This window comes from Plectropomus leopardus, chromosome 10, assembly GCF_008729295.1.
Source record: "Plectropomus leopardus isolate mb chromosome 10, YSFRI_Pleo_2.0, whole genome shotgun sequence".
Classification (NCBI taxonomy): domain Eukaryota; kingdom Metazoa; phylum Chordata; class Actinopteri; order Perciformes; family Serranidae; genus Plectropomus; species Plectropomus leopardus.
This window is the reverse complement of record NC_056472.1, coordinates 28175774-28192378: the sequence shown is the minus strand read 5'-3', so window position 1 is coordinate 28192378 and position 16605 is coordinate 28175774. Positions and strand designations below refer to the sequence as shown.

At 39.8% G+C, this 16605-nt stretch overlaps 1 protein-coding gene across 1 annotated transcript in view; it reads left to right on the top strand.

Annotated features, from left to right (window-relative positions):
* Positions 1-15431, top strand: part of LOC121949302 (aryl hydrocarbon receptor-like) — a 52947-nt gene extending 37516 nt beyond the window's left edge. Inside the window, exons 5-11 of the mRNA XM_042494957.1 lie at positions 2104-2236; positions 4284-4417; positions 5608-5810; positions 6065-6174; positions 8589-8730; positions 9439-11047; positions 15169-15431. Of these exons, the coding sequence (XP_042350891.1) occupies positions 2104-2236; positions 4284-4417; positions 5608-5810; positions 6065-6174; positions 8589-8730; positions 9439-11047; positions 15169-15318 (2481 nt within the window). The 3' untranslated portion in view covers positions 15319-15431. The remainder of the gene's footprint in view (positions 1-2103; positions 2237-4283; positions 4418-5607; positions 5811-6064; positions 6175-8588; positions 8731-9438; positions 11048-15168) is intronic.
* The last annotated feature ends 1174 nt before the right edge of the window (positions 15432-16605 follow it).

Genomic DNA, 16605 nt, shown 5'->3' with positions numbered 1-16605 from the left:
ATGAGTCTGAAGAGGATCAGGCAGTCAGTAAGAATAGGGCTGATGCTAGCTCAGATACCTTGTATATACACACACACAAACTTGACGCTTATACATGAGAGTGTGATTGAAAATACTACTAAAATAGTGAGACACAGAGAGGTGCAGATCTATAGAGGCACATCTTTTATCATATTAAACATCCAGAAGCTCTTTTTTTTAACAAATTGACAGATGGGTCTGGATGGATGGCTTGCGTGCAGCATCTGCAGGGAGCGGCTCGGGGGTCTTGTTTGATCCATCGGTCTGCTCCCTGTGTGGTGCAGAGTCAGACGCTCAAACAACAGCAAAAAGACCTGACCTATTTATAGCTTGGCCTTTAGTGCAAACCACCAGTCACAGCAGAGGGCTGCAGTGAACAGCACGTCTCTGCCCCACAGCTCAGCAGAGCAGCACACGCTGAGAGTCTCTGGACAGCTGTGTGCACCTGTGCACGCGGGTTTCCAAGAAATACAGGGAGAGTTTTTTTAGACACACTGTACTGATGGAGACACACACACTTATTACGATTACATGCAAAAAAAAATTTGTTTTTGCACAGAAAAAGATTATATTCCTACTAAACTGTTTACATGGCTCATTATATATAGTACTGTATATAATATATAGTAGTATATATATATATATATATATATATATATATATATATATATATATATATATATATACAGTATATTCTGCTAGAATTTCTGTTTTCATGCAGCTGTGATTGGCCGTGTTATGGCTGTGTTTGACAGGGGTCCGTGTCCTAACATGTCGTTTATCACAGGACGGCAATCCAGCCATTCCAAAAATATATAAATAAGGAAGGAAATATTTTTTTTAAAAAAACTTTATTGTAGTTGCTACATCATAAAATGAGTCAACATGTTTTAACCACCGTTGGTCTTAGTTGGGTCCCAGATATGACAGGTGAAATAAACTGACAATAATGAAAACACAAAATAAAAGCACAAAATAACCTTAGATAAGAATACCCAGAAAAAAATAAATAAAATTCCACTTATTTCACTTCAAAGAATGAAAAAGTGGAACAGCTGAAGCCAATTGTGCCAGTTTGCTTGTTTGTGTCACTGTGTTAATGGCACATTTCTAAAAAGCTGCTTTGATAATGTCTAAAAGCAGGTGTGTTTCTTCTTACAACCAGAAATGTGGCTTTTCTTTTTGGGCGTGCATCTCTAACTCAGCCTTGCAAACTGTTGGAGAGTTTGTGTGTGTACAGCGCACATAACTGACCATCAAAAGGCCTTACAAATTGCTGTAATACCCCCAGATGAGACGCATATTCTAAATGTGCCGCAAACATGTCCAAAGAATGCCATTAAAACCTGAATAATATGGGCATATCTCACGTCTTAATCGGATTATCCTACATTTGGAATAAGGCCTAGTTTGAAATATCCAAACTGAATATAGTGGTTACATGTCCTGTATCAAACACAGAATATTGTGATGCTCTGAACTATAGTGGAATACTACTATGCCATTAAACATAGCCACTGATGGGCTTATGTGACTGCTGCTACTTATCCTACTGCTGTGGCTTCTGTTAATACTACTACAACTAAAGCACTACCTCTGTGGCTGCCAAAACATTTAAGTAAAACATGCAGGTGACTTTTTCACAGCAACCACCCAACATCTCCACACTGTACCATGCAACACAACAAAAACCAGTACCAGTGCAAACTGATACGATTTATATTTTCATGATGGGTTTGTTATTTTTTTTTTATTAAAATTTTTATTGGAATTAAAATTGGCGTACATTATGCTGCTCAGCATACTTACATATTTTTCTGCTTTTAACATTAAAGTGGGAAAGAGATAAAAAAAAATCAAAATAAATAAGAAGAATATGTTGTAAAATTATTTACACAGGCAACGGTGATATTAATAGTATGTTTTTCTGAAAAATAGAAACAAAAAAAGAAAAAAGTCCCTCTACTTTTGTATTTTTACAATTAATTATAAAATGCCATACTTTTGTATATCACTGTTTAAATTAAATTGCCAATTAATTTATTTTGGCACAACTAAATCTTACTCTGTATCTTTTCTCAGACGGATGTCATGCACCAGAGTGTGTATGAACTGGTCCACACGGAGGACCAGCAGGAGCTCAGGAGAAACTTGCACTGGGCTTTGAATCCTCCTTCTGCCGCTGCACCTGCCATCACCCAGGACTCCCCGCAAGGTGATCACTCTCTCCACCTACATGAGTCTGTTATTAAGACCACAACAAATACTCACAAATCCTGGTGGGACTGAATACAGGTTTCTAAACTAAAATTTTTATCTGAAGGCCAAACATATAAAATGTATTTTTATTAACAGGCATTATCATATTTGAAGCAAGGAAGTGGATTTGTTGAGATGAAACCCCACAGTTTTATGTGACCATGGTGCTGAGTTGTGATGCTGAAAGATGGCTGTTAAATATGTGCGACTGTTTTTTCTTATTTAGAAAATTCCCTAGAATTAGCAAAAAAAATGTATGAATATCTATTATTTTCAGTACGCACTTGCAAGGGGTTCCTATCTATATATTCCATGTACGTGAGGAGATTTCAAGTGTTTCAAGAGTTTCAATGCATTTTGAGGATGATTGTCTGTTTGCTTCTATTAACTGTAACTCCAGGGTTTTGCAGGCTGTTTTGGGGATTGTTGTTACCTTAACTGCCTGATCTCACAGCAGCTTGTCTAAAAAAAAAAGGGATACATATTGCAATGTTTACAGGTAGTTTTTTCAATGCAGTTGCAGGAGCAAGTAAATGACAAAAGTAGTTGTGATGCTGTCTCAGATTCTGATCTTAATATTGTGAGCTTTCAGTGTTTCAGGTAGAATTACGATCTTTTGGTGATGACTTGACCAGCATTCACATGGCAGCAGCAGCAGCTAACATCCAACACCAAGCTGTTAAACAGTCCCAACAATCTCACACTGACACAGAAACCGCTCCACTCTGTCCAATAGAAACTGCATTTACCAATGAATATTTAACAATTTCACTTGCAGGCATGAAGGGGTTAAACATTGCTTTGAAGAAGTGTATGTGTAAAGTGTTCAGTGCTAAATGTGCATTGCTCCCCTGCAGCTGCCAGCCTGTATGAAGATTCACATTTGAACATCAATATTAGACAGTTAAGTACACACAGTTTTAGGCAGTTAGCTATAAGACCATCCTCAGGTCAAGTCACGTGACCCGGTAATCTTCACCGTGGCTTAGGAGGTGAAGTGGTCCCAGATCTGTATTTGGGTTTTAAGATGCTTATGTCTATGTGCTTTGGTTCTGGGAAATGTGTTTAGGCTAAGACTCACAGCTCTGACACAACTAACCAACTCCTGCAACGAGAAGCCGTTAACAGGCTTCACCCCTCGACCTGCAGCACATGCCGTCACTCAGTGTGTTAAGACAGAGATAGCTGCAGGCCTCATTGCATAAGTGCAGATGATGTTGTGAGACAACATCATCGTACAGTTCAAGAGTACATGTGGAGGCTGACCTGATAGTTTCACTCTTACTTTTCACATTTGTGACAATATTAAAGCAATTAAATGTACCATAATAATATTACTTTCCAGAATATACTTATTAATTCGGCATATACCTCCCACTTTGCCTTTCACAGTCTGTAGGAGAAATATAAAAGTATTGCAAAACAGTAATAATAATAAAATATAAACAAAAGTCAAAAACAAAAACCATAAAAAGAATCGAACAATTAAAAACAAAGAAATAACAAAGACAAAAAAATAAGTAACTAGATTTCTGGAAACGCCCATATTAACAAGGACCATTGCTAATTAAACCTGTCCATTTTCAACTGTAACCTTGCTGAGATTTTTTTCTGTATTACACACATTCCTCACCCTGTCTCTCCACTAGTTCATACTGGGGGGCTGTGGCTTTAACCAAAAGGCCATTATATATATATTTTTTGCTCTCAAGAGCAGAATCTTAAGTAGATTTATCAATTTTCTTTCAGATTACCCGTCCCGATACCCAGTATAAACAGTGCTGGGTCTAATATGACGTCAACACCTAATAACCGTCAAGAGGAATTTGATCAAATTATTTTTTGACAGCCTCATTCAAAAGTGGACTTTGGACAAATCCAGAACGATATGAACCTGTGGAGGACTGTTAGTTCAGTGGGCTTTCAATGACACATTCTCAAGTTAAAGTTACTATGTTTTTTTTATTATCACTGACATTATCCGATATTTTTTGTAATTACAGAGATGGAACCGGACAGCAGCTCATCTGTGGTGACCTACAACCCCGAACAGCTTCCTCCAGAGAACTCGTCCTTCCTGGAGAGGAGCTTTGTGTGTCGCTTTCGCTGCCTTCTGGACAACTCATCAGGCTTTCTGGTAAGTTAAAACTTTCAACAAAGAAGAGAAAACCTGCAAGCTAAAGGGTTTTTTTGTACAAGAACTGGAGACATGATGCTTTTGACTTAAATTCTACCTGTCTGCTGCAAGTTGAAGTCTGCGCTTCACTGTTTAGTCCCCTCCCACAAGATTTCTCACTATTTCCACCTGCTACATCAGATATACAATCCCAGTCCTGCCACATAACTTCTACCCAAAACGTCTTTTACTAAAAATGTTTCCTCCTTATTGTGCATGATAAACATGGCACGATTAGCTCTTAAAAAAATCCTTCTACAGTCACTACAAAATTTTTAAAGCCCCTTTCCCAATGGACAGAAACCCCACTAACACCCGTCTTTTGTCTTAAGCTGCAAAGGTTACAATCAGCATTAAATCATTAGTCACATAGTTGCAGGTATTTATCGGCTCCATTTCCGATCAGCTCTGATCAGCAGTGATGGAAATACAATACCAAGCTGCACATGCAGATTTTCACACCCTACGGTGGTTTTGGCTGTTTTTTGTTGTTATTGTTTAGATTCTCTTTGTAATCATTTGTTTTGTCTCTTTGTGGTTGTTTTGCTCCCTTTTGTAGTTATTTTGTCTCTTTGTAGTTTACATCCCTTTCCGGTATTTTTTAGTCTCTCCCTGGTTTACACTCTAATTCTTCTTCCTGCTATTTGTTCGTGTAGAGGTGTTATGAGAAAAAAAGTGTATAATGGGTTTTTGTTATTGTTTTGGAAATCATACACTGACATGAGCAAATAAACCAAATATAAATGAATGAATGAATTGATTCGAGTGACATTTTGCAAGTGAAGGCCAGGGTGGCCCTGACACTTTGAGCCCCTGGACCTGTGCCCAGTAGAGTGTCTGTGGGTGAAGAAAGCCAGTCACTCTGTATGTATATCATTCAAATGCACAAAATGTCAAGATTTGGACCTGAATCAATCAACAACACTAAGTACTCTTGTACATTATGTTTCAGCTGAAAATGTGGTTTGGGGATTTAGTTACTCTTTAATAGAAATACAGTTCAGTAGTATTATCTATTTTCTCTAAAATACAGCCCCATCAAATTTATTGGGAGACTCAGAGTAATGGCTTCCAAAAACTACTGTTGGGCTCTGCAGTCTCTCAGATCTCAACACAATTGAAGGACTTCATTTATTTTCCTTTCTCTGCAGGCTTTGAACATCCAGGGCAGACTCAAGTTTCTGCATGGACAGAACCAGCGACAAGAAAACGGGGGAAAGGCCCCGCCTCAGCTCGCCCTGTTCGCCATCGCGACTCCTCTGCAGCCTCCATCCATCCTAGAGATCAGGACCAAGAACATGATCTTCAGAACCAAACACAAGCTGGACTTCACACCGTTGGCCTGCGATGCAAAGTAATGATATCTTCTAGTATTGTCACTTGCATTGATGATTTTTTTTTTGTGGATTAAGCAATTTTACCAGGTGTTAATGTTTTATTCATGTAGGAGAAGCTTCACGTACGCTGATAAAAACAGCACGTGTGTGTGATATATACATTTTTTTCCAACACTTTGAAGACCATTCACTATAGATATGGATGTAAGATGTGGATGTGGCGTGTACCATGACCAATGTCTTGAAAGTTAATTACGATCTTTTTGTGCAGGGGGAAGATCGTGCTGGGGTACACAGAGGCTGAACTGCGGGTACGAGGATCTGGCTATCAGTTCATCCATGCAGCAGATATGTTGTACTGCGCAGAGAACCACGTCAGAAGTAAGTTCTGTTAGTTTACAACAGTGGTTTGTTGCATCTCTTTCTCCCTTGTTTCCTTCAATCTCTCTATTGGTGCAGACAAAACCTCAAAATATCAAAGCAGATCACTGTTTAAGTTCATCCAAAAATTAATGTGTGTCGTTTTATTGTTTCTAGATTCTAGTTTATGTTGTGAGCTGCCGAGTGTGGGAGATATTGGCCGTAGAGATGTCTGTCCTCTCTCCAATATAATGGAACTAGATGGCACTTAACTTGTGGTCCACAAAGCACCAAAAAATAAAAACTCCACAGTAATGTCTCTTTGCAGAAATCACAATGCGATTACTCAGGCTATTCCAGACTTTGTTATGAGCAGTTTAATGTAGGAGCTGTTTTATTTCTACCAAATTACCCCAACCAACCATGTCATCATTCAGAAAGTCAAGTCAAGTCAAGTCAATTTTATTTATAAAGCCCATTTTCACAAAACACGGTTTGCCTCAGAGGGCTTTACAGCGTACGACATCCCTCTGCCCTTAGACCCTTACATCATCTAAGGAAAAACTCCTGAAAAAGAACCCCTGTAACGGGGGAGAAAAAAAAGAAGAAACCTCGGGAAGAGCGGCAGAGGATAATGAGGGATCCCTCTTCCAGGACGGACAGACGTGCAATAGATGTCATAAATAACAATTAAATTACAATTATGACAAAAAGGAAAGATAAACAGATAGAGAAAGAGGGAGGGGGAGAGCTGCACAGCAATAATGGAAAGAAACGCATTTCATATTACAATAACAACAGGTATAAAATTACTAAATGCACTCTATGATAATATTGTGAGTGTGGGTGTAATGTTTACATCTCGCCCCGTCAGGAGCACTAGCCCCTCGTCCACAGGCAGATGCATGCATCTTTCTGCACAGTGATACGGTTAGTGGGTGTCGTTCAGGACGAAGTTTTTGTGAAAGTTGGTAGATCTGTCATCACCTTAAAATTTGCACAAGAAATAATTTAATTTATGTAAACTGTGCTTAATCATTATTTTATATTTATCACCGCAAACATGTTTTAATGCACTGTTCAGCTGTAAATTGAAAAAGTTTGTGACCTGGCCACATGCTAGAAATGAAGAGAGCATATGGCAAAAGGAATTCATCCATCTTTGATATTAATCTCACAGAGACATTTTGCCATTTTAGATTTAGTCCTGTCAAAAAAAAAGTTGTGGATGTCTGGTCCAACCTGGTCACAGAGTTCAGACAGCTTTCGCAAGTAATCCCGCTGGATTACGGAGCAGATTGAGCAAAGCTGCAGAGCTGCCAGGGAGAGGATAGGGCCCACAAATCCACTGCATGAGCAAAGCATCAGAGATGATCCATAGAGCAGCAGCAACACATAAACACTGCAGAGGTCAGATGTGTTACTGACCACTCTCTGTTCACTGCAGCGCAGCGATCAGTGAGGATTAATCAAGATGTAAAAGCAGGTTAAACTTCTGCACAGAAGAGCCAGCTGATCTCCATTCAGCCTAACAGTATATTGTAGATACATGCGCTGTGTTGTCATAGTCGGGAGGTGTTGTGAGGGCGGAGTCAGCAAGGGAGAAAACAATCCTTTCCTCTGGCCTCTAAATGCTGAGAAAGTGCTTTTTTTTTAATATGTACTGAAGACGTGACTAATTAAACTTAATATAATATCAGAGCCCTACAGCTGTAAGTGCTATAATGTAATAGACTAGTATGTTTTAGTGATTGCCTTGCACGTTTAGAGACAATAGCAGCGCTAATGTTAATTACGCAGAGATTTGCAACCTCAGGAACTACAGGTCCTTTGAGACTCACAGCCTTTTTTTAACAGTGGCTAAACAATCTAACACTATTTTGATAAAGCTTTAGATCCTTTTTGTTTAACCAGAAACAGGCTCGACATTACCCACAAGACTCTATTTATCCATGCTTTAAAATTCAAATAATTTTGCTACATAATTTAAATTATTTAAATATTATGTTGAAGTTTTTCCCTTGACATTTTTCCCTACCTTTTTTTTAAAAAAAATCTATATGTACTAATTTCTTGCAATTTGTGGAACATTTCTTACCAACTTGCTCGTTGCCTTTTTTCCTATGTTTTTCAAAGTAACTGCAGCAATTTGCTCAGGGTTCAAAAGTTTACATAGTTGTGACAGATGTCTGAAAGCTGCAACAACAAAATCAATGTCGCTTCACGTTTCAAAGGGTAAATTGTTGCTATTGCTGCATTGCAACATCCTTGAGGGACTGACCAATATGCAAAAATGCAAAGTACTGCTTTTGACTCTGTCACTGACTCTGTCACTGACTCTGTCACTTTCAGCAAGTTTATTTATATTTTGTTAATTCTGCGATACAGTTAACATAATAATATAACACCACCACTTTTGTGTTCTATCTTCGTAGTGATGAAGACCGGAGAGAGCGGTCTGACTGTGTTCAGGCTCCTCACCAAGGAGAATCGCTGGAAATGGGTCCAGGCCAACGCCAGGCTGGTGTACAAGAACGGCAAACCAGATTACATCATCGCCACCCAGAGGCCCCTCCTGTATGTTTTACTATCAGTTTATGCTGAGCCTGAAATGAACAAAATTTGACAGATATATTCAAAGATGAGCAAAAGCAGTGTGACATAGTATCAAAGTTTATATGGGGACAAATTATAATTTCCCTTGTTTTAAATCTGATTTATATTGGGAATTTTTATTCCACGTGTAGATGCATGTGTAGATCCCATTTTATAAATGTGACTTTTATGAGACACCTCCAATCATGGATAATTTGGTAAGAAACAAAGCTAATAACTTTGTGAACAGGTAAGCAAGACTAGTCAAATATGGCAAGTTTTTGTAGCTCACATTAGCAGAGCAACATCTTAGGTGGTGAAGGGTACTAGGGGACAAGATGTTTACGTATGTACGTGTATACTGTATTGTGTATTTGCACGTTTGTATATGTATGTCTACGAGCCATTGGACTGCCTGGGTGAGTTCTATGTGGCTGCCTTTAAGTTTGGTGGTTTTTTGTGTTTGTTTACTCTTTTATTTTGGTTCAGTTTGTCTTACTTGGTTTCATTTTTTAATTTTTTTTATTGTTTATTATTTTATTGTTTTATTTGTATTTTTACAAAGTCTTAAAGTCAGTATGTTTAAATGGTTGTTAAAGTGAATAAAAATTTGAACGACAAAACAAAACTCCGTAAATGAACTGCCCTTGTCTGGTATCCAGACAGTAATCGTGTTTTCCGTCTTTACAGGGATGAAGAGGGAGGAGAACACTTGCGTAAGCGCTCCATGCATCTACCTTTTACCTACGCTACAGGTGAGGCTCTGCTCTACCAGTCCAACCATCCCATCGCAGCCTTCAGAGATGGGAGCCATGAGAAAAATGGCAGTAAGTCAAAGAAGAGCCGGACTGAAAGGCTGGTGAGGGACGGTCTGGACCCCGGCTCTCTTCTTGGGGCGCTCATGAGTCAGGATGAGTCGGTGTACGTTTGCCAGCCTGCTCTGGAGCCCAAAATGTCTTTCCATAGCTTCTTTGGAGACCAAATGGGCTTCTCTGACTCTGAGCCCTCCAGCATGCACAGGAGCTGGGATGAGCCGAGCAACGGCGTGCTGGGTGCCAGCGTCACAGAGCCAGGCACCAGCTTCGACCCGCTGCTGGCCACTCTGGACTCCCTTTCTCTGGAAGGACAAGGCGTTGTGGATTCGGAAGACAGCGGGTGTTCAAACGGCGAGCTGTTTGGAGCTCTGGAAGGACTGGGGCTGAGCGCCGAGGACCTGGAGCTGCTGCTGCTGGATGAGCGGATGATCAGAGTCGAGATGGACCCTGAACGCGTGCCCACTTTGGACGACCTGTTGACAAACGATGAGATCCTTTCATATATCTACGACTCCATAGAGGGGAAGAGTGATTCCACGGAGCACGGAGGAGGACAGGTGCCTCCCAGTACGGCCTCAGCGACAGCCACCACAGTGTCACTACCTGAAAGTAACGCCACTCCTGACACTAATGTGCAAATGCAGTTTCCTCACCATAAGCCTCCCCTGGTGGGGCAGGCTCCCATCGTGCAACTGTCCCAGCAGATGCAGCAGCACCTCAACATGCGACCAGGTAAAGTGGCGCACGAGTGGGGCCAGCAGAGCGACCATTTGGCGAACACGGTAGCTAACGGAGATCGGCTGGGGCAAAATCAGTCACTTCCCAACGGACAGTGGACAGCGCAGGACATTCTGGTCAGTGCGGGGATACAACTGGAACACTTTAACACACAACAGACTGTTTTTAACGGCAAGGCGTCAGAGCTGGATGGAGAGTTTCATCAGCAGCAAACGCATCAACGCTTCCTTCAGCAGCAGCCGAGGATGCAGAACCATCTCTCACAGCAGTGCCATGCCAAACAAAAGGCAGCCAATCTCAACGGACTGTGCGGAGTCTCCAGCATGGAGCACTCGGTGGGGAAATCCCAGTGGCAGGACTTTGCATTCAGCGAGAGTCTGGGCAGCAACCCCTGCCTCGATAATGGCCAAAAACCTCTGACAAACACCTCACTAGATACTTGCATGGATTTTAGCATGCCTGATATTGACAATGCGGATTACTCGATCAGTGGAAGTGGTTTGTTCGGTAGGAACGAGCATCAGCTCGGGGCCGAGTCCACGGTTTCATCCTTCCAGGGGGTGAACCATAAACGGCAGCAGGAGCAGATCCCAGTTCCTTTGGCTCAGGTCATCTCCAGCCTGTCGCAGTGCCCTCCTCCCAACGCCTCCCTGGAGCAGATCCTCGGAGTGGCCAAGCCCTGCCGGCAGCTGGACCACTATGGCATGGTGACCTCTGAGATCCCTCATGACCCCAGTCCCAATAAGGTGAGGTTGCTGAAACACTGAGACTACATCCACACTAATACATTTTGTGTTTCAAGCTTAACTATTGCTACATATAGCGTCCACACTAATCCAGCGTTTTGGAACACCTAAACAGACCCTTGAAAATGCTGCTGAACCTCTTTTTCGTTTGAAAAATCTAGGGTTGCGTTTAAGTCTGGATGAGCAGAAACAGTGACATAGACACCTTCATTCTCTTCTCAGTTGGGTCTTATCAGTCACAGATTATCAAATCGAAACATTATAGCTAGGTCTACATACCTTGTGAGATTACATCCTTGTGTTGGTACTATTTTTCCCATCCCCACTGCCTCCTCAGGCAATTTTGTATTTACATTGTAATGATTCCCAATCTGTATTCAGCTGCCTTGACCACCTTATACTCATGTGTTTCTTTCAGTAACAGTCCTACTTCTTCATTGGTCCAAACAAAGAATTTCCTGGTCTTACTTTTCACTATCTCCATAGTATTTTCGTAACTGAGCAATCCCCAACAACCTGCTTTCTGTTTAAATTAGCACACCCCAGTGTGATGTGCGTCATTCTGAACCGGTGTTAATTTACTCATGAATACAGAGGTAGGTTTCATTTAAAATGCTGTTTTTGTGTGTGTTGGCCACTCTGCTGAATTTGTGTCGTCTGCATGTTGTAATCTCGTTTTTTGTTTGTTTTTCTTGGCTGTCTTTATTAAGGTTTTGCTGGATCAAAGAATGTATTTTACAGCAAAATTTTATGCTTATTTATTCATGTTATGTCCGAGGGAAAGAAAAGGCACAGATTCGGCAGAATGGCCCATATAACAGCATACACTCAAAAGCTAAACTTTCTAGCTTTTAGGAGCTTTCAACTGCCTCTTGGATTGTTTTTTAACATCCCGCCAAAACATGACCTACACTGCTGGGGATAAGGTTTGCAAAATTTCTTAAATGACCATGAATTATTATCATCATTACCTTTAGTAACATTATTTTTTTTGCTGCATTGGTAGTCTAGGGGTTGGTTTGGTTGGTTGGTATTGGTCCAATACTTAGGTGTAGAGCTTCAGCTGTTTGTATCCTAATTTATCAAAAGGAAATTTATTGGCATCATTGACGACATTTTTCAACAAGAATGCCAAACATTAGTGAAAATTTGTTGCCTCTCATGAATTTTTAGATTGTCTGTCAAACGTAACATATAAAAACACTTGAAGGATCTGTATACGACATTCAGAGCATACTGAATGAAATGAGCGTGTGAGCCAAGATTGTCTGCAAACGGCTCTCAATTTGAACGTGATGAGACTGTGGCTAGCAGCTAATGGTGCTAAAGGCGCAAACAGTTCTAGTCTATAATATAATACCTTAAAGACTAATAAAAAATATTTTCAGGTTTGCTGTGGATATTCATGACATACAGAAGATAAGTCATGGTGATTTTGGTGACACTCTGACCTTTCCTTTCAGTGGTGAGCCTAAAATTACCAGCTGTGCCACCTGCAGCGTGATCTGTCAACATTTTATACATGATATCTCTGATGGGCAGACGGCCATGACATTTACAGAGAAAATTAACTCACTGAAGGACCCCTCAGATTTGAACGATGTTTGACCAGAACGTTCTGTCAATACTCTCTCCTCAGTGGCATCACAGGAGAGAGAGCACATCGATATGAGGAACGGTTGAATCCTCGGATAGGAAATGTAGACAATTTTAACTGAAAAGTGTTTACTGTTAAGCATTTTGCCTTAGTTAATGGTGTTTTACATTTGAATCACAGCATACGTACAGTATATTGTGTTGTCAGGTTCATCCGTGCATCTAAATGTCGAGTAAAAAATTGTAGGACATGCACTGAATTTTCTGAAGCTTCCTAATAAAATTATTTTCTAAATTCTTAGAAATATGTTGCACCTTTGCCTTGCAGTAAATGAGGTAAAATAAAATCATGTTTATTTAGTGTTATCATGGGAGAGCTTGTGATTCCTGGTGTTTGGGTTAAATAGATTATATCTCATGCCCCCAGACTTCTTACTTAAATTCTGTCTAATTAATAGCTTGTGTAAACAAATTTACAGAACAGCTTTTTATCTCATAAAATATGTGTAATGCATTTCAAATACTGTATATACAACATGTATGATGAGTTAAAATCCATCAGGTCTTTGCCAAATGGATCAAACTTGAATCAAATCAGATGATCTATTCCTGGTAGGCAAACATGCCAGAAGAGGAAAATATCTGAGGCAGAGATCTAAGAAGACGTACAGCGCAGTGTTTTTTTTCTACATCTGTGTCTTGTTTGTTTTGTTCATTTAGGGTCATTGCTCAGTATTCAGAGACTGAAAAGACTTGATGTGCTGTGACCTACAAAAACTGGAAGCGCTGCGCTGTTGTTTTTATTTGCTGCAGAGGCTGAAAGAGGAGATGCAGCAGTGCAGAGTTTCTCAAGCTGAAGGGCGAACAATGGTGCAAGAGAATTCAAAAGACTGATTCAAATAAATAAATCCAACAAATGAAAATATAGCCATATTTCTACATGATTCTGTGCAGAATAACGAACCCCACGAAGATTAAAAAAATTAATGGTTTCATGGATTTGTGAATGGAAAGGACACAACGACAGTATACAGTATAATGAATTGATGATTCGTGTAATTTATCTAGTTAGCTAAGCTTAGCTCCTTTCTCCACGGATTGTCCATGCAAGCTGCTACAGTAGCAGCTGTCAGCTCCATAATTGGGATTGTAGCAGGCCTTAAGGGTGCCACCTCGGATTTTCCCATTATGGCACTGTGTGTCTGAGACTGGTCGTTGTGCAGCAGCAGATAGGTAACAGTTTAGCGTCTCTAATGTCCGGGGTCTCTGTGGGTGGTTGCATCACTTTTAAGTAAAGAGCTTTTAGAATTTGGATTTCTGGTAGTGCTGCATGATATATTGTTTATCATCATTGCAATGTCAAGTTGCACAATAACATAACGTGAAATGCTGCAATATACTTTCAGCTCAAAAATTCTGATGATCGTTAAAGATGCATTTTCTGCACAGACTCATACTTAATGTATGTGCTTGTACATTCACAGAGTGGATGACTTCACCCACTCTGAATGCACAAAGTGGGTGAAGTCATCCACTCTGTCATCACATGACACCATAAGATCTGTATGATTATATGTAGAAAAAAACTGGGCTTATTCCAACTGTTTCCTGCATCCATGTATCAAAAATGTTTTTCCACTTCTCCTTTCAAAATAAATGTTAAACGGCAATTAACAGCCAGCCCAAACATTGGGCATCATGCATGAAGTGTAATATGACCAAATTTACTTCACAGTATTCACAATTTATTCTTATTTTGTTAGCATCAATTTATTTCTTTTCCTTTTTTTGCTCTACTCTTAGGTCAGAGAAAGTTTTGCGAGTGGTCAAGAGCACTCTAACCAAGATTTTTTTTTTTTTAAATGGCAGAAATCAGGATATCAGGATTTGCTGTATTTCTTTATCCTATATTTAATGAAACTGAAAATCTTTGAACTGTTTTTGACTGATCGTCGAGCACAATGAGACACCACCATGAGACATCCCACTCGGTTTTGGGAAATTGGGAACGTAATTGCATCATTTTCTTGAGACAAAACAATTCTGCCCCATAAAGGTTGACCACAGTCACAACAGTGAAACTGAGAAAAATTGCATCTAAGTTTCAGCAGATCTGGATCATTAAGAAACATTGGGTGCATCTGAAATGACTTCCCTTTTTTTGTCTCTTGGAAGAAAATTGAGGGAAAATTTAAAAGAAATTGAAGAGAATGTTGCTTTGAGGGCCTTAGTTTAAATCCACAGAACATTATTTTAAAGCCTAATAATCCCAAAGGGGAAATACTGTATGCATAAAATAATGCACATTTCCATTTAATGACACAATACACCACAAAGAATTCATAACATTTTTACAAAACTGCATGATGAAGGAATAAAATCTGCATAACATGGGTTGTTATTGTTGTTGTTATTATTATGAATATATTTTTTTATTTATATATTTTTTAATTCCATTTATGACTGTACTTTATACTATGACTTCCAGCAGTCTGTGCTCATGATGTCCCTCTCGCCTTGTGCAGATGGAGAATGGCTGCATCTTGAACAGTTCTTACCCAGGAGGCTGTGCTCTGCCCAATAGAAACGGAGCGGCGCCCCCTTCTGTCCAGATGCCCGTACCTGAGACCTTGTCCAGCCTCCCCGACCCGCCAGCCACCGGCTTCTACCTCTGACCAGCTGACCAGGACCAGTCATGCAGCGGGACTCTGTGAAAGGCCAGAAACACACAATGACTGGACCAGCCTTATCCATCTAGATAACACAACAAACAAAGCTGAATAAACGTAGGCCTATATGTTTTTTTTTCTTTCTTTCATTTCCAATTTGTCATTTTTTTTGTGTGTGGGATGGGGGGGGATCATTGTGTTGTATTTCAAGTCATATTATCATATGAGTCCTTTGTTTACAATAATGCAGTCAAGAGTGCTCAGTGGAGTATATTTTAAGTAAAACAGAGAGGTAAATATGACTTTTTAAAGATGAGTTTCTCAAATCTGCGTTCAGATACAACACGAAGAAGAACTTTAAACAAAAAGTATTAGTGCTCCACATCTAAATTTAAAGAATAACAAACATCTGTTGTTTTTCATGTAGCTTTTTGTCATATACTGTGTGCAGTGAAAGATAACACGAGGAGAAGATGTCCTAAAAAATGACGTACTGAGTTTCTATTTGGTGCTGAATATATGCCCTTAGATATCACTTTCAGTAGATATTGAACGGCTCAGTCAATCGACAGAAAATTAACAATATTTAAAGAAAAAATGCCAAACATTTACTGATTGCAGCTCCTCAGATATCAGGTTTCACTGCCTTTTTTCGTCCTATGTTGAATTTATTTGAATACCTCTGAGTTTTTGACTGGCGGTACAACAAGACACATTTGAAGACTGTTTGGTTCTGGAAAACTATCACAGACATTATTTTAACATTTCTGACCCTACAAGAGCTAACCACAATAACTACGGTAACACTGAACCAGAGAAAAATGGCTGATTGACTCTCCAGCCAAATGTAGGAAGAGTATTGGTGATGCATTAAATAGGTATTCATAAGTGATTTTATTGCCTAAATCCCATCATCAATGATTTGGCGTATATCCCCTAAAATTTCAATTTGTCTTTTTTTTGTCGCTGGCCTTATTCTCACCTTAACAATTCCTCATAATACACTTCTGCTTGATTTAAGATCAGTGAGTGCCACAAGTTTTCGCCTGCCCGTGCACCTCCGACACCTCAATTTTGACCAAAATTTGACCTGCGGTTAGCCTTTGTAGGGCAGAATAATTAAGAGAATAACCAGCAGATGGAAAATGAGAGTGGTCGTAGTGTAAGAACAGATGAGGTGAAGAGAGGTTGCTGTAAGTCTCCACGTATGAATGTACAGAGGGATATTAGTATCTGACTGAGCATCAAATGCAGTTTGTTTTTTTTTCTCATCACTTTTTCTTCCATCAGATT